Genomic DNA, 21,112 nt, shown 5'->3' on the forward strand with positions numbered 1-21,112 from the left:
GACCCCCTACCCTAACAGAATGTATGGAGAGCCCATAAAACATTTGGCCATACATTGTACAGTCACTAGTACTTACCTTTGATTTCTTCCACCTGAAGTTTGTCACAGATTTGTTTCTCATAAGCCTCAATGTGATCCAAGGCCTCTTGGAAAAGATAAGCTTCTCTCATCACCTGGTTCTGGTACAGGATTAATTCACTATATTCATAGTCGATTTTATTTGGGGGTACCTAAAAAAACAATATCCATTACAATAGGATGCTATATACTGACGCTTTAGATCTTCTGTTATGAAGATGTATCACCACCACTAAAGAAACAGCATCAAGGTGTTCATGACACAGACAAAACCAGTTCAAACACTTTTGTGATCACCTGTATGATACAAGGGACAGATTAAAAATAACGAAGAAATAATACTCACCCTCAAAATTATCCTTGCAGGTCCGGCTCTGGTTATCACCCGGACCTGGCAGTGATTAACCAGTGATTGGCTGAGCACACAAGTCCAGCCAGTTTAACTGTTTCAGAAATCACTGATGACCAGCAGGACCGGGTAGTTGCCAGAAATGGACCTGCACAGGAATGAAGAATCCAACAAGGTAAGGTAACAAGCAGAGATCACTGATTCATAATGAGATATCGATGCAGCATCCTATTGGAAGTTTAGCTGCAATAGGTGAACCTAGGGCTGGATTTATTACTCTCCACCATTGAAGCTCTAAAGAAATACCTCACATTGGCTTCCAGACATAAACCACTCCCAGAAGATTTCAATACTAATCTTACGTTACCTGCTGAGTCTTCCTGAACTCCTCAAGCAGTTTTAAGGCCATTTCATAGTCTTGCAGTAAATGGTATGCTATGGCGTAGCCGATCCATGATGCCCTTTGCATCGGACGCAGTTGTAGAAGTTGATATCTGGTTTCCTATTATAAAGAGACCACATTTAGCACAACTATATAGATGATAGTGACTTCGGAAGGCTGGCCTCATTCGGGAAGGAGAAGGGTAGGTTTAGATGAAAAGGGGCTCACTTAATGACCATTTTATTTGAGCTGATGCAAAGAGTGGGGGGACATCAGAAAATTGTTAATATGACTATTTGGTCCCCATACTGTTGTCAGCAGCACATTGCCTGTTTATATGCTGGGGACCCTGATTAACAATGTGATCAATGTTCTATTTATCTGGTTTAGATGATAATCGCCCTGTGTAAAGATCATAAGGCCTTTAGTGCTCCAGAGACTGTGCTCTCTCTCACACTTACCCGATATCCTTCCAAGTCCCTCATCTGTATCTGTAATAATGAAAGGTCCCGCAGTATCTGCAGATTCTCCTTGTCCAGTTTCAGAGCATTCCTATAACACTTAATGGCTTCTTCATACTTCTTATCGGACCTCTGAAGAAGACCATAGACGTGCCAACCTGTCTGATAGTCAGGAAATTCAACATAATCCATGTCCGTGCATTAGTTACCGCCATGAGTGCTCTTAGAACCGATCCCACGAGGAAGGTCATACTGGTTAGTTTCCTACAATCACCCTATAACCTTAATGGTTACCCTCTTAGGTCATAAAAAACAGTAGTATGAAGCATCTGGGTATAGTAATGTGTATATTGTGCCAATGTATAAATAGGCAGTGCCGGTCAAAGGGTTAGATGTCTTTATATATAAGGCAGTCACTAACTGGCTTGTTCCAAACAAATTCAAAATCATTTACTTAAGTTTGTTTTTTTTCAAATTACTCACTAATGAGGAATGCCTACTAATACAGCGGTATACAAGTGTATACCGAATAAATTCTCTGCATCAATGTACATATGCCACAAGTCATGGGGAGCAGAGGCAGCGACTCAATGCCGGACCCGAGAGGATGAATAAAGCACAGATTGTTTTTACAAACAAACTGCGCCTGTAAAGAGGGGTTTCCTGTAACCAGAAATCCCCTTTGAGGTTAATGATATCACATTTGTGATTTGTATATAATTCTATGTAAATTCACAGGCCACGGTCAATAATCGTGTAGCTTCTGATGTTTTATCGCATAGCACTCAGCCCAATGTTATAGTATGGGGCAGTGCAGATCTGCGATTATTTTCTCATGCCGATTAGAACGAGAAAACAATCACAACATGTTATAAGTGACTCTGATATTCGGATCACACTCACCCATACAAGTCTATAGGTCTGTGTGAAACATCGGACTGAACTCGGATATCATCCGAGTGTAGTCCGAATACCGAAGACACCAGCAATAGAGAAGATGGAAAAATTATTTTCTCTGTCTCATCCACACCTGTGCTGAGATTCGCTCATCTGAGAGAATCGGAGCACAGTGCACTGACACTTGGCTCACACTCGGACAGAGTTTGTGCCGCGTGTTGTTTGCATAATCGGCACTGATTCGCTTCCATGAGAGAATAGACGGCTGTGTGAGCGACCCCTAACAAACCAAATGCGTAAAACATTATTCAAAAGGATACAGACGTGACTCTTAACATCGTTGCGTAGACCTTTTCGCACAAACTCATAAGCTTCTTCTTTCTTTCCTAGACAATTCAAAGTCAAGCCCTTCATTGCCAGTGTTTCTGGAGAACAATAAAATGCTAACAGATCAATCACTAAACAGAATAAGCAAGAAAGAGAAAGATGTATGTTATACTTTTTTTAGGCTTTGTTTTCTAGCACGCTTCAATAGGGGTTGTAATAAAATAAAGGAATAAGTGTTACTCAATGCTGGACTTCCAGTGGTGTCCACAGGAACAAGAAATGATAAAATCCCACCCATCAGTCATCTTATTGACAGCAGGTCAGGTGTCTGACGGATAGGACGCTATCAATCCTGTTGTGTCCTGACTGCTGTAGCCAATTATGGGACCCCATTAATTGAGGTTTGTAATTAATGACTGAAAGTGCCGTGAGGAGGCTACAGAGATGCCAGATAGTACTGTACGAGGAGGCTAAGAAGAAGACCGTCCCTAACAGGGGTTGTCCAGTGAAAATAAGTTATCACCTATTCTTAAGATGGGTGAAAACCTATTGATCAATGTAGGTCCAACCAGGGCTGTGGAGTCGGAGTCATGGAGTCGGTGTCCATTTTGGTGGAGTCGGAATAAAATGGGCTGACTCCGAAAATATATAATAAATTGGGTACAGTAGTTCAATGCAGTTTGTGGGGAATACTTTTTCCTAAGAATTTGGGAAAGTTATGAAATGTCCTATAAATGTCTGTCCTATTCCTGATCTAAGGGTCTAGACTTTTAGCTGAGATGAATCTGTGCTGCAATTTATGTGCATGATAAGTAGTGAAGCTCCTCCTCTACAGTTAAGGGGGAATAAAAATAAACACACAGGGAAGGAATGCCTGCAGTCATCTCAGAACTGCTGGAGTGAACAGGAAAGCAGGATTAAGGCAAGTACTTCTTAAAACATATCTAAATTTTCAATAAACTGTGCATAAATCAATAGTCCAGTATATGTTGTCTCGGTATGCTTGAGGTTTTAGTTTGTTTTTCCTCTTAGCTCATAAATATATTTTATGTTCTATCTAAATGGCTTGATTATTGTATCATAATAATGATTAAAAGCCTGATGTTACTATTTTACTACAGTAAATTTATCACTTAAACATGAGCCATGTATGAGGGAGTCGGAGTCGTTGTCAGGGAAATTGAGGAGTCAGAGGTTTGGCTCACCGACTCCACAGCCCTGGGTCCAACTGCTGGAACTCGCAAAGATCAGCAGAACGGAGCACTTTTATCCCTGCTCGACCACTGTTCCATTCATTCTCAATGGGGCGGTTTAGTGCTACGCTAGGTTTTTCCCGAGAACCTTATAAAGAATGAACGAAGGGGTGGTCAGGCATCCGACCTACCTCTCCATTTTGTAACGTGGATAAAAATTCCCCAATATGCCGATCGTTGGGGATCCCAATAGTCAGACCCACACAATCAATAAGTTATCACTAATATCTTGGAAAGGCGGTAATTTATTTCACCGGACAACCGCTTTAACCTTCATCATTGCCAATCATAGGAAGGTCATTATCTGATTTCAGTATGACTGGCTTCTTCTTGTATGAGACTTGCCAGCTTTATGGGGTGGTTTCTTGTATATTCCAAGATAGTAGTCAGGCATCCTTCATTCTTTGCAGTAAGCCAACACAGGACCTCATTCTTGTGATATAATGTAGCAGGATACTTTATAACTTACAAATACATGTCAGGGTATCAGCATCTCACCTCCATGTTCAGCAAAGCGGGGGTTTGAGAGGATCATCTTACAAAATTTCAGCCCATTTTTATATTGTTTTTGTTCATAGCATTTCTAAAAAATAAAATAGAGTGACATGAGTAATGGTAAGAGGAATATTTTGTGTTATTTCATACAGGGCACACAGGTTTTCTAAAATACAAAGTACGGCTATAAATGTCTGACAGATAAGGACATCAATGGACCTCAAGAACTGGACCCTGCTGTGCGTCTCTCACCAGTCATTTGTATATAAATACAGAAAATAGAATTAGTCTTACCGGTAATTCGGTTTCTAAGACCCTCCACTACAGCACCACCTGGAGGTTGCCTCCCCATCCTAATTAGGGACAGGAAACACAAGAGGTTAAATAGCCCCTCCCCTATACTATCCCCAGTGTTTTCAAAGGACCACCCAAGATGAATGCTTCAATAATATTTTATTAACAATAAGGAGTTTTTCTCATAAAATCAAGAAAGGGCGGGAATTATCTGTGCTGTCGTGGAGGGTCTTAGAAACCGAATTACTGGTAAGACTAATTCTATTTTCTCCAATCCCCTCCACGACAGCACCACCTGGAGCAATACCAAAGAATTAATTTTAGGGAGGGACAACCGCCTGAAGGACTTTCCTTCCAAATGCTAGGTCTCTATTTGACATTACATCCAATCTATAATGTTTAGCAAAGGTATGGAAGGATGACTATATAGCCGCCCTGCAAATCTGCTCGACAGATGCGCTAGCCTTTTCAGCCCAGGAGACAGACATAGCTCTGATGGAATGAGCTTTCAAAAATTCTAGAGGAAGTAATTTCGATTTTTGTATGCCTCACAAATTGCTTTTTTAATCCAATTTGCCAGCGTGTTTTGGAGATTTTCTTCCCTTTGTTGGGGTCTCCATATTGCACAAATAGACTGAGTCCTGGAGACAGGATCAGAGCCTGACTTAAGTAGATGATAGTCCTTCTAACATCCAGCGAGTGGAACTCCTCTTCCCTGCTATTTGATGGATTCTGACAAAAGGATGGAAGGATTATAGGCTGAGACATATGGAGTTCAGATGAGACTTTGGGAAGAAATGAAGGCTCCAACTGGAGGATGATTCAGTCTTCCAAAACACGAAAGTAAGGCTCTCTGATGGAAAGTGCTTGAATTTCCCCCACTCTCCTAGCTGTGGTCAGGGTCATCAACAATGCAGCTTTCCATGACAGCTTGTCTATTTGAGATTCAGATATTGGCTTGAAAGGTTGCACCTTTAAGAACCGTATTAAGATCCCAAGGCGGAACATTTCTTTCTCTCGTCGGGTTAATTCGTGATGCAGCCGACATGAATCTCCTAATCCATCTGTTTTGGGCCAAGTCAGTATCAAAAGAGGAGCTTAGGGCCGAGATCTGGACCTTAAGAGTGCTTGGGTCTTAATCTTTTAGACAGACAGTTTTGCAAAAAATCCAGAATCTTAGATATATTCGACTGAAAGGGATCTAGTGTATGAGGGTCATACCACAGCTTGAAGGTCTTCCAGAGCTTTCCATAAATGGAGTTCGTGACCTGCTTCCTGCAGTGTATGGATCACCTCCTCTGAAAAGCCTCTGGCTTTCAGGATGGTGGCTTCAGAAGCCAGGCTGCTAAGGAGAGATTCTGAGGGGTCCGATGGTGGATCGGACCCTGATGCAAAAGATTGTGTATCTGAGGAAGAATCAACGGATCTGCCACCTTCAATCTGTTCAATATTCCGAACCATGCCCTTTTGGGCCACATCGGAGCTCTGAGGATTGTTTTTACCCTTTCGGCCCTGATTTTTTGTAAAGTCCTTGGTAACAACGGAATTGGGGAAAACGTATATGCGAGTCTGACATCCCAAGGATGAGCAAACACGTCTATCCCTGCTGACACGTCTATCCCTGCTGCCGGATCCTTGGGGTCCAGGGAGAAAGGTTTTTACTTTCACGTTCTCGTGGCTTGCGAACAGATCCACTTCTGGAGGATTTCTCCATTTCTGTACAACCATGTGGAATATCTTCCAGTTCAGACTCCATTCCCCCGGATCAATGTCCCTTCTGCTTAATAAATCTGCCTGATAATTGTCGGAGCCCTTCAGGTGCAGAGCCGACAGGGATAGGAGATGAAGCTCTGTACAGCGAAAGATCCTTGCTGAGATTAACTGCAGGTTTCTGTTCCTTGTGCTTCCCTCATGTCTCAGGTGGGCTACCGTTGTCATATTGTCCGAGTATATTCTGACATGCGACCCCTGGAGTAGGGACTCGGCTGCCAGAAGGGTCTGTTCCACCGCTTTCAATTCTCTTAAGTTCGAGGACTGATCAGCAATTTCTTGCGACCAAATTCCCTGAAAGGCCACCTGGGAGACTACGGCTCCCCAGGACGGACATGGCGAATCTTATGGAGATCTTGTTCTGGTTCATTAGTGCACGGACTTTTGACCTCAGCTGAATTTGCTTTTGCCTTGGCAAAAACGGAGCCTGCTGCTGGGAATCTAGAAGAATCCCCAAAAAGGTCTTCTTGGTGGAGGGAAGTAGATCCGACTTGTCGCGATTTATCAGCCATCCCAATGACTCCAGAGTATGAAGAGTCATCTGGAGGTGCTCCTTCAATATTGGGACTGAGGGAGCCATTAATAAAAAATCGTCCAAATATGGAATGATACGGATATCCCGTCTTCTTACAAAGGCCACCACTTTCGCCATGAGATTCGTGAACAAGCGGGGAGCAGAAGAAATCCCGAAGGGAAGCACGTTGCATTGAAAATGATGTATTCTGTGATTTTGACTTACAGCAAATCTGAGGAACTTCCTGGAAGAAGGATGAATTGGCACATGATAGACCTGCAAGAGGCGTACTATTGTAGCCATCACAAAATCTTCCCCAGTCAGTGGAATTGTGGACTTTAAAGACTCCATCTTGAACATTCTGTATTTTACATATTGGTTGAGACGTTTCAGATTGAGAATTATCCTGTAGGCACCTGATGCCTTTTTTTAACAAGAATATTCGAGAATAGTGACCTTCTCCTCGTTCTCTGCCAGGAACTGTTGATATTACTTCTGCATTTTGTAAATGCTGAAGACCTGATATTAGGACTTTCTGCAATCTTGAGGAAGACAAGGTTGTTATATCTACTCTTCTTGGCGGGTAAGCAACGAAGTAGATTTTGACTCCTGTTTGCACTATCTCCAGTATCTTTCTGTCTGCTGATATTAGCCGCCACTGTGGAAGGAAACTTGCAATCCTACCTCCTACTTTCCTGGCGTCATTGTCTGTCTAGTCTTGAGTTTTGAAAAATATTCTTCCCTCTTCCACCTTTGGGGTAAGACCAGCGACCGGATTTTCCTTTGCCTCTATAGTGAAACGATTGCTGTTGCTGAGATGGAAGAAATGGCCTCTTCCTAAAGTTTTTTGGAACTTTTGGCTCTGGCAAAGATTTTTTCTTGTCCGAAGCTTTTTCTAATAGCTCATCCAAGGCCAAACCAAACATATATTCGCCTTTAAAAGGGATGGAACAAAGCTTTGATTTTGACACATTATCTCCGCTCCACATCTTCAGCTATAAAGTCCATCTCGTGGAATTGGATAGTACTGCCGATCTTGCTGCAATTCTAACAGACTCTGCAGTGGCATCCGCTAAGAATCCTGTGGCTTTCTGCAGTAGGGGGAAGAGATGCAAGAAGGTCCTCCCTAGGAGTACCTTTCCAGAGATAATCCTCTAATTGCTGTAACCAGAGGAACATGGATCGTGCTACACAAGTTGAGGCGATATTTGTCCTCAGGGAAGCCGCATGCGTTTCCCATGTCTTCCTCAACAGGATGTCCATCTTCCTCTCCATTGGATCCTTTAGTTGGGAGGAATCTTCAAATGGAAGGGTCGTCTTTTTCGCCACCCTCGCATGTACTTTTGGAATCTCTGACCATGCTTTAGTCATATTCATATAGCGGGAATCTCTCTTTCATTTCTCCAGCAATATTTAATCTTTTTTCCGGAAACTCCCATTCATCCAAGATGAGACTATGGATTTTGCCGTGCACCGGGAACACTTGCTTTTTCTTCGACTTCAAGCCCCCAAACATCCCATCCTGGATTGTACAGGTTTTCTTCTCTTCCTCCACCTGCATAGTGTCCCTCACTTGCAATAACAACTCTTCCATATTTTCTGATGAAAAATAGTACTTTTTGTCCTCCTCACTTCCCTGATCTGCACTCAGGTCACCCTCTTCAAGCTCTTCCATAGAAATATTTTCCTCTGAGTCTGAAGTATCCCTGACTGAATACTTCCTCTTTGTAGCTGGGAGAGGACACTCAGCCCTCGCTTGCTGGAAGGACTGTGAGAAGGAAGCTAGTGAGGACTGCATTTCCTGCCTGACTATTCCCCTAACTTCTTCCATAAGGCACGGCTGTTCCTCTTTAACAATATTCTCCGTACATCTCTGGCAAAGGGGTTTCTTATGGCCTGAGGTAAGCTTTTTTTCTACAAATGGCACATTTGCGTATTGTAGTACTTTCATACACTTTCGGTGCTGGATCCTTGTCTGCCTAAAATTAGAAGGGAAGATGTATTTAAACTTTTCGGATCCTGCTCAAGAGAGTGGGGAATAACCTATCCCAGGAGTACTTACTGGGGCTGGGTTCGCGCCAGGTTCTGCAGATGCAGGCTTTGAGACAACACCTTCCATAGATATAGACATTTTCTGTCCTACCTTATCGGTGTCTTCTCATCTGGGCCTCTTATAGAAGGAACTGAGATCCAGCGCCGACTCCCACCAATCAGGTGGAAGTTTTCCTCCATTTTAGGGAAAAACCGAGGTTTCAAATTTCCCGCCGCGGCCCCATGTGTTCCACTGTGGAAAGCAAACCGGAAGTGACGTCGCCAGCGTACTTCCGGTGCGTCCTGCATACGCGCCGGACACTGCCATGGAGGACGGAGGACAATCCACAGGCTGGGGAGCTACAGGAGGCCCCCAGCCCACCACCCACTCAGCTTTACCCGAAGGCGCAGGAGAGTGGGGAGGTCCCGCTCTGGAGGGAACGGGTGCTAACAGGGGAGGAAGGCCAGAGGCGCTCGATGTTATTAGGGCACTGCTCGCCGGCCACAGCTACCCTAGGAACCTCTTCATCCCACCCATAGGGACAGGAAAACACTTGGGATAGTATAGGGGAGGGGCTATTTAATCTTTGTTTTTCCTGTCCCTAATTAGGATGTGGAGGCAACCTCCAGGTGGTGCTGTCGTGGAGGGGATTGGAGAAAATTTTGGGAACTCCAACAGAAATTAATTGAGAGAGCTGTACGTGTGCGATCATGTCTCCACTAACAGTAGCACTGGATGGGGGCTCCATTATTCAGCTAGACTCGCTCTAGGAGACATTTATTGCAGGTCTTGTGGAATGATCAAGAATTGTCCCTTTGTGTAAATCACATCATACATTGTGAGTGACAACTGATGTCGACCAAACACCCCCAGTTATCTCTCCAGACCAGTAAATCCAACATGTCTGATCTTTGTCTATTATTCGGGGAGTCACAAGCCGCATTTTACAGTACCAGCAAAAGCTATGAGATTTCAGGAATCTCATGCCAACGCTTGTTTGTTTTTTATTGACAATTTGAGAACTGCAGTTTTTTTTTAATCTATAGTGTTAATCCTTTCAGCGTTTTTGCAGCATTTTGTCACCCATAAAAAGCAATGAGAAAGTGCAAAAATGCTGCAAAAAGCGCAGCAAACAGATTTTGTTGTGTTTTAGCAGCATTTTTGCTGTTATTGGTGACTAAAATTGACTTTATTAAACAAATATTGTAGACAAAAGACATAAGAAATCCACAGCAAAAAAAAAACATCAAAACCTGTGTTTTGAAAGCAGCATTTTTTTCTGCTAGAAGAGCAGGTTTTGGGTATCGAAAAAAAAAAATGCTTTATGTAAACACAGCCTGAGACTTCTCAGCAGTTTATGGAGTCCGCAGTCCTATGGGCCAGACAGCCAGAACTCCAGGCTAGTACATTTGCCTTTACGGACATATTGTAGCAGGATATTAAGACAGTAGTGAGATGTGGATGTATCTGGAAGAGAGATCATTGCCTAGACTGGATATATAAGAATCCAAAATACAGCGGTGGGAAGTAGTAGATCTATACAGTAGCAGCTGGTGGATAAAACCATGAATAACACCATTCAAAAAACACAAAGGCATAGAAAAGTGAGGACTGAAACAAAAAATCTAATAGAAAATTGCTAAACTTTTCACTGTACAATGATACATTTTTCACTTTAGAGTTGACTTCAAAAACCCCTAGTGGTCAGCTAATAAACTGCAGGCAGGCAATGGAGTATTACATGCAGATTATTCACATAACCAGGAATCCAAGTAATACCTGAGCAGGCTGGGACGGCCACTCTGGTAGCGGAGCTGTCTATTGTAAGGAGTTGTCTTAATGAGATAGCCCTTTAATGTTTAGTGACACCAGTAAGACAGGCATGAAAAGGTTATACTCTACAAGGATGCTGAGGACTTGTCCTTAGGTGGCGGCTGCATTCATTGAATAGGTGCAGATCTGTGCCATTGTGCTGTTCTGCTCCGCACACTGTTTACATTCAGCCCCATTTAGTGCTAAGACTAGGTCATCAATAACTTAGTAGTGGAAAACCCCACTAGAGTGAAGCGGATCTTACTTACTGCAGTCCTGCCATATAGGTTATTAGTTATGGCAATCTTGTGTGTCCCAGACCATTTAAAGGGCTAGAGACGTGTTGTGTGACATGGAGATTGGGGTGTCACATTGAAACCTGCCTCCTACTGCGACAAAGGCATAAATGTTTCCAGGTTTCTTAGATTCTCTGTTGCAGGTCGCAGGCAACTCACTTACCACAGACTTTGGTACAAGTAGCACGTGACTGCGGCTTGGCCGCTATTTAGCTGTTTTCTTACAACAAAGTCACAGCCCTAAAATAATGGAATGACAGCAAGTCGCAGATAGGGTTTGGTCGTGCAGCCCCCCTCACAAGACATGTACCAGAAGGGCAGAGGTCTGAGCACAGGACCTGACCCAGGCTTTACAGGAGGCGCAGCGCCCTGCGATGCCACCATTCACACACGTGACAGGTAAGGAGCGGTAATGATGGCACATCTGCTGTCATGGTGTGATGGGATCAGTGTCACAGCAGATGACAGGTGTCTGCTCAGGGAGGCTGCACAGGAAGAGCTGCACGCTGGGACATGTGGTGGCAACCTACAGGGCATTAGAGTGGCAGCTCTGCGGGGCAGGGGTGGGCTCTCACCAGGATCCTCTTAAAGACGTTGTTCTCTTTGGGGGGAAGGGTGACAACCGGCATGATGGCTCCGAGCTCCGCCCGCCCCTCTCGGGGGTCTCCAGAAAGAATCCCCCTCAGTCCGAGGCCGCACTACAAGTCGACTAAAATGCGCATGCGCCCTCCGCGACTAGCGATGATTCCGGGCGCACACAGGTGACGTATTCCGTTCGCTCTCCCTCACCACGTGGTGTAGTCGGGCTGTAACATGACATTTGTCTTAGTTCCGTGCTGTTAGCGGAGCGTCTGTGTGCGCCTATACATAAGCAGCTCTGGTCCGGTCATACAGTGAGGTGTATTAATCTGCGCGTTGGCCATTGACACTTCTCGGCTTCCATAGTGAGAGGAGGCTTCCTTCGCTGTGTATTCTGGGAGTTGTAGTCTTTTGTTCCGTGACCTCAGGACTTGCCGGTGGCCAGTTGGTGATGTGATGCAGCAGCACAGGTGAGCAGGACACATGCTGTGCGGAGGTATCAGGCCTCGGTGTGCGGCGCCCCCCTACATACAAGCCCAGAGCTGCTGCCGGCAATGGCGCAGCACTGACACCTCAGCCCTTTTGCATTGTATTAGTTCAGCCCCTTGTCACATGGTGACTTTTTGACAAGGTTTTTTCCCTTTCTTTTTTTCTTTTTTAAACTCTTCCTCAGAGTCACGTTCCATGACAGCACACCTTGAGAGAGGGATCCGCCTCACCAAGGACAGGAAACCGTCTGAAATAAAAGGGCAGTACCTCTCCCTCCCTTCAGTTGGTTTACTGGCCTTGATGGGAACCTGTTTGAAAGAAGATGTCCATACTTACCTGGGCCTGCTCCGGTGTGGAAGAGCGGGCGCCAGCCTGTGCACCGGGTTCCAGAAGCGCCGTCCACGGTTCCCTGGAGCCATGTCCGAGCGTGCGCAGGCGGTGAGGAGGGCTCCGGCTCCCCGCAGACCGCTGCGCTGTCCTCTCCCTGCCGCAGGCTCCTGGCTGGCCGCATGCCGGGAGCGGCGTCTTCCGGGTCTGACGCGCCCTGACGTCACGGCGCACGCTGGGAGAGGCGTGACCGATGACGTCGAGGGGGCGGCACCCAGATCCATCATGGCGGCGCCCTGTAAGCGCTTGCCGGCCGGCTTTTGAAACCTCGGCCGGCGGGCGTAAGGAGGGGGGAGGACACCTGAACTGGAGGAGGTTCCGGATGTGGCCTATTTTAGGTGGGGGGGGGGGGTTGTCATGGTAAAACGCTGCCTATACTCTTGTTTGTGGTATGGCAGACCAGGACAGCCAGGAGCAGCAGCAGCTGACCCCTCCATCTCAACAACGCCAGCGGAAGAGCAGTCGGACGCCTCTCACACGGACAGCCGCTCCAGTAACCGTAGCGGCAGCAGGAGAAGTAAGGTGTCGGATGCTTCAGGGCCATCCAGAAGGGATTCATCTTGTATCCCGCCACAGCCTCCAAATACGGTACCTTTTTGTGATTTCAGGGGTGAGTGATCTTCGTGAATGTCACTTAATAGTAATGGAAAGTTATGTGCTTCATTCCTTAGGAACGGAAGAAGAGTAGCGCCAAACAGAAGCACAGGGTTTGCGCCTTATGCCAAGTCCCCCTTTCCATAGATTGGCAGAAACAGCTTTGTGCTAGCTGTATTAACCAAATCATAGCGGAGAGCACCCCAGATTTTGCTTCTAATTTTGAGGTCCGTAATCCATACAGAGGTTCAAGATTCCCTAAAAGGCTTACTTAAGGGGAAAAAGAGATCCCATAAGGATATCTTCTCTGACTATGATTCATCCTCCCAGTCGGAGGATCCATGCCTCAGTGATTCATCATCCTCCTCTTCATCAGACAGTGGTAGGCCCTGTTTCCCTATTGAGGGTACGGACAAGTTGGTCAGAGCTGTCAGATCAACCATGGGGTTGAGGGAGGAGAAGGCAGTCAGGTCCCTGGAAGACATTATGTTCGCAGGCCTTGAGGGAAAAAAAAAAAGATGCTCCTTTCCAGTAAATCCTAAAATTCAGACCCTTATAGACCAGGAATGGAAGAAGCCTGAGAAATCGGGAGTGTTGCCCTCATCCTCTAAAAGAAGGTACACTTTCGAGGATAGTGTCTCTGGGTCCTGGGATAAAATTCCTAAAGTTGACGGGTCTGTTGCCCGATTATCCCAAAAAATTGTCCCTACCCCTGGAAGATTTGGGCAGTCTAAAGGATGCTCTAGATAAGAAGGCAGACTCCTTCCTGCGTCACACCTGGGAAGCGGCAGCTGGGGGCCTGAAACAAGCGGTAGCAGGCACTTGTGTCAATAGGTCACTCATGGTGTGGCTTCAACAATTAGAAGACCAGCTCAAGGATAAAAAGATATCCAAAGATAAAATCCTCTCCAATCTACCTTTACTACAGGCAGTGTCTGCTTTCCTTGCTGACTCCTCAGCGGGTTCGGTTAAACTCGCTGCCAGGTCTGCTAACTTATCTAACGCTGCCAGACGAGCCCTGTGGCTCATGGGTTGCCCTGGAGACCTGCAGTCTAAACATAAACTATGTTCCCTTCCTTGTGATGGTAAACTCTTGTTTGGCCAAAAACTGGATGAGCTTTTGGAGAAGGCTGGCGACAGCAAGAGAGGTTTCCCAGGGTTCACGGGGGGACACAAAAAGGTACTACTTTCGGAGGAAAAGATTTAACCAGGATCGCCCTCCGGGAGAAAGGAACAGATGGGAGCCCAGATCTAAAAAAGACTCTGGTTACATGTTTGGGGGGCCATCCTCCAGTACTAAAAAGTCTTCCCAATGACGCAGGGCTAGAGGTCGGGGGAAGGCTTTCCCATTTTATCCCAGCTTGGGAAGCCATTACTTCAAATCCCTGGGTGTTGAGTATCTTAAAGAATGGCCTAAAGATACACTTCAGTCAAATCCCTCACCGAACCTTCATGATCACCCCCAGGAGGAAGTCCAGGGAGGAGCAGGTAGCCCTAGAGTTGGAGGTGCTAGATTTAGTCAACAAGCAGTTCCGGATTCACAAAGGGGAAGGGGATTTTATTCCCCCCTATTTGTAATTGAAAAAAAACAAATGGGTCCTTAAGGACCATTATCAATCTCAAAAGTCTAAATCAGCTGATAGAGAACCTGACTTTCAAGATGGAATCGGTGATCTCTGCAGTAAAACTCCTACACCACAATTGTTTCATGGCAGTAATCGACCTAAAAGAATCCTATTATCACGTCCCAATCCATCCAGACTACCAGAAGTACCTAAGGGTAGCCCTATTCATCCAAGGGGAATTGAGGCATTTCCAATTTACTGCCCTACCCTTTGGACTCTCGATAGCACCGAGAGTATTTACAAAGGTTATAGCGGAGGTGACAGTTTTTCTCTGAATCAAGAAACGTGGTGATTGTTCCCTACTTGGACTACTTTCTGGTAATAGGGAAATCAGAAGACCACTGTTCCTCTCAACTTTTAGAGGTCAGGACAGCCTTACATCAGCTAGGATGGTTGATAAATATTCAAAAATCAAAACTATCCCCCTCAAGGACTCAGATCTTTCTGGGCTTCACCCTAAATTCCCAACTCCATGCCTGCTTCCTCCCAAAGGACAAGGTTTGCAAAATAATCAGGTTGGTCTCAAGGGCCATAGAGTCTCCAGTGATGTCCCTGAGAGGAGCAGTGTCCCTACTGGGCTCCATGACGTCCTGTCTCCCAGCAGTCAAATGGGCCCAAGGTCATATGAGGCTTCATCAGTGGGAGGTCCTGTCAGCGCAAAAATCCTTCAACGGACATTTAGAAAGAGGACTATCTCTTTTCCTAGAGACTGTAGACTCCCTCTCATGGTGGACAAACAGGGAGAATCTGACTCAGGCTTGCAGTGGTCCAGACCAGTCGACCATACAATTACAACAGATGCAAGTGGCTCCGGCTGGGGGGGTCATCTAGCAGTTCTCTCGGTTCAGGGGCTCTGGCTACGTCACAAAATAGGAACATCATCGAACCTAAAAGAGCTTTTGGCAGTGGAGAAATCCCTGATAGGCTTCCTTCCCCACATACAGGGTCGCCATGTCCAGATCAGGTCCGACAATCGGACGACAGTGGCTTATATAAATCACCAGGGTGGCTCTTTACATCCGGGGGCTGGAAAATTCAAGGACAGATTTTCTCAGTCGCCACACTCTAAGACAGGGAGAGTGGGCTCTAAACCCGATAGTCTTCCTGCTGATTATCCAATAATGGGGGTCACCGGACATAGATTTGTTCGCCACCAGGGCGAACAGGAAGGTGGAGAGATTCTGTTCACTAGATCCGACAGAAAATCCCTATGCTGTAGATGCTCTCCAGATACCCTGGAAGTTCAGGAGGGCCTATGCTTTTCCACCGATAGTAATGATCAGGGCAGTTGTGAGGAAAATTCGGGAGGAGGGGGCAAGGATAATTCTGGTAGCCCCCTTTTGGCCAAAAAGACCCTGTTTCTCCCTACTTCGTCTAATGTCGGTCTCGGATCCCTGGGTTCTGCCGGACAGGCAGGATCTTCTCATCCAGGGGCCGATGTTCCATGCACAAGTCAAAGGTTTCCATCTGGCGGCTTGGAATTTGAGAGGATCTTACTGAGGAATAGGGGGTTTTCACCGGGCCTAGTTTCCACCCTATTGGGTAGTAGGAAGCCCATAACAACTAAGATTTATAGCAGAATCTGGGGCAAATTCCTGGATTTTATAGACTCCCTGTTGTCTGATAAACCTCCAATTAAAGAGGTCCTAGAGTTTTTACAGAAGGGACATGACCTAGCTACGGGAACACTTAAAGTTCAGGTGTCCGCCCTAGGGGTGCTCTATAATTGCAACCTGGCAGGGAACGGGTGGGTCTCTAGATTCATTAAATCCTGTTCCAGAGCTAAGCCAGTTCGGGCTCTCAGAGTTCCTCCCTGGGACCTAAATTTGATTTTAAACGCACTCTCTGGCGACCCATTTGAACCCCTGCAGGTTATCTCTCCAAAGTTCCTCACCCTCAAAACCATTCTTCTAGTGGCCCTAACATCAGCCCGTAGGGCGAGTGACCTGCAGGCCCTTTCTGTCGATTCCCCCATACACCCAAATTCATGATGACCGGATCGTCCTACGTACAGATCCAGCATACCTCCTGAAAGTAGTTTCCAGAGTCCACTGTAATCAAGAGATTGTGCTTCCCTCATTCTGCAGTAACCCAAAAAAACCCGGGGAGGTTAGATTCCACAATCTAGATGTTAAAAGGGCTTTATTACAGTACATAGACATGACTAGTCAGTGGTGGAAGGACCACTCATGGTTTCTGGCCTTTCAGGGGAGTAGGAAAGGTCACGGGGTGTCAAAGGGAACTATTTCCAGGTGGCTTAGGGAGGCCATATGTCTAGCTTACATATCTACAGGTGTTCCGGCACCGGATGCTATTAAAGCTCATTCCACCAGAGCTGTAGCGACCTCCTGGGCAGAGAGAGCAGACGTCTCAATTGACCAGATACAGTACAGACCAAAAGTTTGGACACACCTTCTCATTTAAAGATTTTTCTGTATTTTCATGACTTTGAAAATTGTACATTCACACTGAAGGCATCAAAACTATGAATTAACACATGTGGAATTATATACTTAACAAAAAAGTGTGAAACAACTGAAAATATGTCTTATATTCTAGATTCTTCAAAGCAGCCACCTTTTACTTTGATGACTGCTTTGCACACTCTTGGCATTCTCTTGATGAGCTTCAAGAGGTAGTCACCAGAAATGGTCTTCCAACAATCTTGAAGGAGTTCCCAGAGATGCTTAACACTTGTTGGCTCTTTTGCCTTCACTCTGCGGTCCAGCTCACCCCAAACCATCTCGATTGGATTCAGGTCTGGTGACTGTGGAGTCCAGGTCATCTGGCGTAGCACCCTATCACTCTCCTTCTTGGTAAAATAGCCCTTACATAGCCTGGAGGTGTGTTTGCGGTCATTGTCCTGTTGAAAAATAAATGATGGTCCAACTAAACGCAAACCGGATGGAGTAGCATGCCGCTGAAAGATGCTGTGGTAGCCATGCTGGTTCAGTATGACTTCAATTTTGAATAAATCCCCAACAGTGTCACCAGCAAAGCACCCCCACACCATCACACCTCCTCCTCCATGCTTCACGGTGGGAACCAGGCATGTAGAGTCCATCCGTTCACCTTTTCTGCATCGCACAAAGACACAGTGGTTGGAACCAAAGATCTCAAATTTGGACTCATCAGACCAAAACACAGATTTTGACTGGTCTAATGTCCATTCCTTGTGTTCTTTAGCCCAAACAAGTCTCTTCTGCTTGTTGCCTGTCCTTAGCAGTGGTTTCCTAGCAGTTATTTTACTATGAAGGCCGGCTGCACAAAGTCTCCTCTTAACAGTTGTTGAAGAGATGTGTCTGCTGCTAGAACTCTGTGTGGCATTGATCTGGTCTCTAATCTGAGCTGCTGTTAACCTGCGATTTCTGAGGCTGGTGACTCGGATAAACTTATCCTCAGAAGCAGAGGTGACTCTTGGTCTTCCTTTCCTGGGACGGTCCTCATGTGAGCCAGTTTCTTTGTAGTGCTTGATGGTTTTTGCAACTGCACTTGGGGACATTTTCAAAGTTTGCCCAATTTTTCGGACTGACTGAGCTTCATTTCTTAAAGTAATGATGGCCACTCGTTTTTCTTTACTTTAGCTGCTTTTTTCTTGCCATAATACAAATTCTAACAGTCTATTCAGTAGGACTATCAACTGTGTTTCCACCAGACTTCAGCACAACACAACTGATGGTCCCAACCCCATTCATAAGGCAAGAAATCCCACTTATTAAACCTGACAGGGCACACCTGTGAAGTGACAACCATTTCCAGTGACTACCTCTTGAAGGTCATCAAGAGAATGCCAAGAGTGTGCAAAGCAGTCATCAAAGCAAAAGGTGGCTACTTTGAAGAACCTAGAATATAAGACATATTTTCAGTTGTTTCACATGTTTTTGTTAAGTATATAATTCCACATGTGTTAATTCATAGTTTTGATGCCCTCAGTGTGAATGAACAATTTTCAAAGTCATGAAAATACAGAAAAATCTTTAAATGAGAAGATGTGTCCAAACTTTTGATCTGTACTGTATGTAAAGCTGTTACTTGGTATGCACCATTCACCTTCTACAAGCACTATAGGCTGGATCTATCCTCTTCCGACCTCACCTTTGGGAGAAGGGTACTTCAGGCAGTGGTCCCTCCCTAAGGTGCTCTTATTCTCCAAAATTCTCTCAAGGTGTGCTGCAATGGGTGAGGGGAAAACACCAAGGTTACTTACCGGTAGCCGGTTTTTCCTGAACCCATGACAGCACCCCTAGTCCCCCCCCCGTCTCTTTCTCACACCCTGGTGAGCACTTTACGTTTATATTTAGGTGTTGGTTATGTGTCTAACCTTTTCTGGAGGTCCTCTCAATGCTCTGTAATCCACTGAAGCGAGGGAGAGGTACCGCCCTTTTATTTCAGACTGTTCTTGTCCTTGGTGGGGCGGATCCCTCTCTCAAGGTGTGCTGTCATGGGTTCAGGAAAAAAATGGCTACCAGTAAGTAACCTTGGTGTTTTTGCAGGATGCGTTGTAGTTTAGAATGTTACGGGTCCGGGTGGTGGAACCTCTGTGCTTCGGTGCAAGGAGGGACCAGAGGGGTGTGACTAAGTGCCTACTCAGCCTGAACAAGGTTGCATGGCGGCTCAATCGACTACGTGAACCAGGGAGGGACCGAGCAGGTGGACCAGGTGCCACTCTAGCCGGTGACTCCCACAGGTCAGATGGGAGGAACTGACCGGTACAGCGGATGAGCACGGCAGGAAGGCAGACGAATGGTCCGGGTAGATAAGCAGGGTGGTTCGGCAGATAGTCAGATGGGTGCTCCGGGTAGGCAGGCTGGCGGGCACGACAGGTTACAGGCAGGTGCTTCCAGGTAGGCTGGCTGGTGGGCACAACAGGTAACTGGCAGGTGCTTCCAGGTAAGCAGGCTGGCGGACTGGACTGTAGACAGGCAGTGGGACATGAGGGCTGGAGCAAGTGTTAGCACATGGAACAACAACCTTGCACAGGCACCTCCATTTTGGAGGAGGTGCCTTATATAGGGGCAGTCCTCCGGCCATTGGCCGGGCACTCTATAGGACGGCGCACCTGGCCCCCTTAAGAGGGAGGGAGCACGCGCGCCCTAAGCACAGAGCCCAGCCTCCACGCGGTGCGCGCCACAGCAGCAGGGGAGCGAGAGGACACCGGACCTGGACCGCGGCGGTGAGGGGAATGGCGTCTCTGCCCGGCAGGAGGCAGAGACGCCAATGCTACAGTACCCCTTCCTTTGCGCCCCCTCTCCTTAAGGCCCGGAAGATTTTTTTTCAGAAGATGAGGGGCATGAATGTTCTCTCTGGGTTCCCAAGACCTCTCCTCAGGGCCAAACCCCTTCCAATCCACAAGAAACAAAGTCTTTCCTCTTACCCTCTTGGTGGCCAAAATGTTTTCTACCTCAAAGACGTCCTCAGCAGAGACTGGAGCTGGAGCGGTACCTGGATCGTCAGAGAAAAAACAGGTTTGAGGAGGGATACATGAAAGGAGTTGGAAATCTGTAAGGTGACCGGGAGTTTCAGCTTGTAAGCCACGGAATTGATTTGGTTAAGAACCTCGAACGGACCGATGAACCACGGACCCAACTTATAGGAAGGTATCTTGAGACTAACATATTTGGAGGAAAGCCAGACCTTGTCTCCCGGACGGAACTGAGGCGGATCCAGACGTCTCTTATCAGCATGTTTCTTCATCCGCTCGGAGGACTGAAGAAGTGCAGATCTAGTGTCTTCCCAAATAGCTGAAAATTCGCTGACCAGAGACTCCGCGGCAGGATTATCCACAGAAGAGGAGACAGGAAACTGACCGTAGACCACAAAGAACGGGGATTTAGAAGAAGACTCGCTCTCATGGTTATGATAGGAGAACTCGGCCCAGGGCAGGAGCTCAACCCAATCGTTATGGAGAGCGTTGACAAAGTGCCGAAGAAAGCTGGCAAGGAGTTGGTTGATACGTTCCACTTGACCATTGGACTGAGGATGATAAGCAGAGGAGAAATCCAAGGAAACATCCAGCAGCTTACACGTAGCTCTCCAGAAGCGCGAAGTGAACTGAACCCCACGATCAGACACAATGTGGAGGGGCTGTGGAGACGAAAAATGTGATGGATGAAGTCCTTAGCCAGCACCGATGCTGACGGGAGACCAGGCAGAGGGATGAAGTGGGTCATTTTAGAAAAGCGGTCAGCGACCACCCAAATGATAGTACAACCGGCAGAAACAGGGAGATCCGTAATGAAGTCCATTGCAATGTGTTGCCACGGAGCATAAGGTATGGGAAGAGGAAGAAGACGGTCGGATGTAAGGTGCCTGGGAGCCTTGTTACGGGCACAGGAGGAACAAGCCGCGACGAAGTCCGCAACATCCTTGCGTAGAGAAGGCCACCAGTAATGTCGGGCGATGAGCAGAAAGGTCTTCCTCTGGCCAGCATGACCGGCTAGTTTGGATGAATGGCCCCAGAGTAGAACCTTCTTACGAT

General features: G+C 46.4%; 2 protein-coding genes across 6 annotated transcripts in view; one reads left to right on the top strand and one right to left on the bottom strand.

Moving 5' to 3' along the window:
* Nucleotides 1–11,730, bottom strand: part of NAA16 (N-alpha-acetyltransferase 16, NatA auxiliary subunit) — a 40,831-nt gene extending 29,101 nt beyond the window's left edge. Inside the window, exons 1-6 of the mRNA XM_073663916.1 lie at nucleotides 11,536–11,730; nucleotides 4,246–4,330; nucleotides 2,488–2,592; nucleotides 1,271–1,428; nucleotides 795–929; nucleotides 77–230 (exon numbers count right to left, since the gene is read on the bottom strand). Of these exons, the coding sequence (XP_073520017.1) occupies nucleotides 77–230; nucleotides 795–929; nucleotides 1,271–1,428; nucleotides 2,488–2,592; nucleotides 4,246–4,330; nucleotides 11,536–11,589 (691 nt within the window). The 5' untranslated portion in view covers nucleotides 11,590–11,730. The remainder of the gene's footprint in view (nucleotides 1–76; nucleotides 231–794; nucleotides 930–1,270; nucleotides 1,429–2,487; nucleotides 2,593–4,245; nucleotides 4,331–11,535) is intronic.
* MTRF1 (mitochondrial translation release factor 1) overlaps nucleotides 11,711–21,112 on the top strand; it is a 33,515-nt gene continuing 24,113 nt past the window's right edge. For 3 of the 5 annotated variants that reach the window (XM_073663918.1, XM_073663920.1, XM_073663921.1), the window contains exon 1: nucleotides 11,712–12,009. The gene's annotated coding sequence lies outside the window, so the exon portion shown is untranslated. Of the gene's footprint in view, nucleotides 12,010–21,112 lie in introns of all 5 variants that reach the window. The other 2 variants (XM_073663919.1, XM_073663922.1) reach the window with 1 other exon arrangement.

This window comes from Phyllobates terribilis, unplaced genomic scaffold (genome assembly GCF_046119375.1).
Source record: "Phyllobates terribilis strain yellow unplaced genomic scaffold, ASM4611937v1 Scaffold_2__4_contigs__length_985480577, whole genome shotgun sequence".
NCBI lineage: Eukaryota > Metazoa > Chordata > Amphibia > Anura > Dendrobatidae > Phyllobates > Phyllobates terribilis.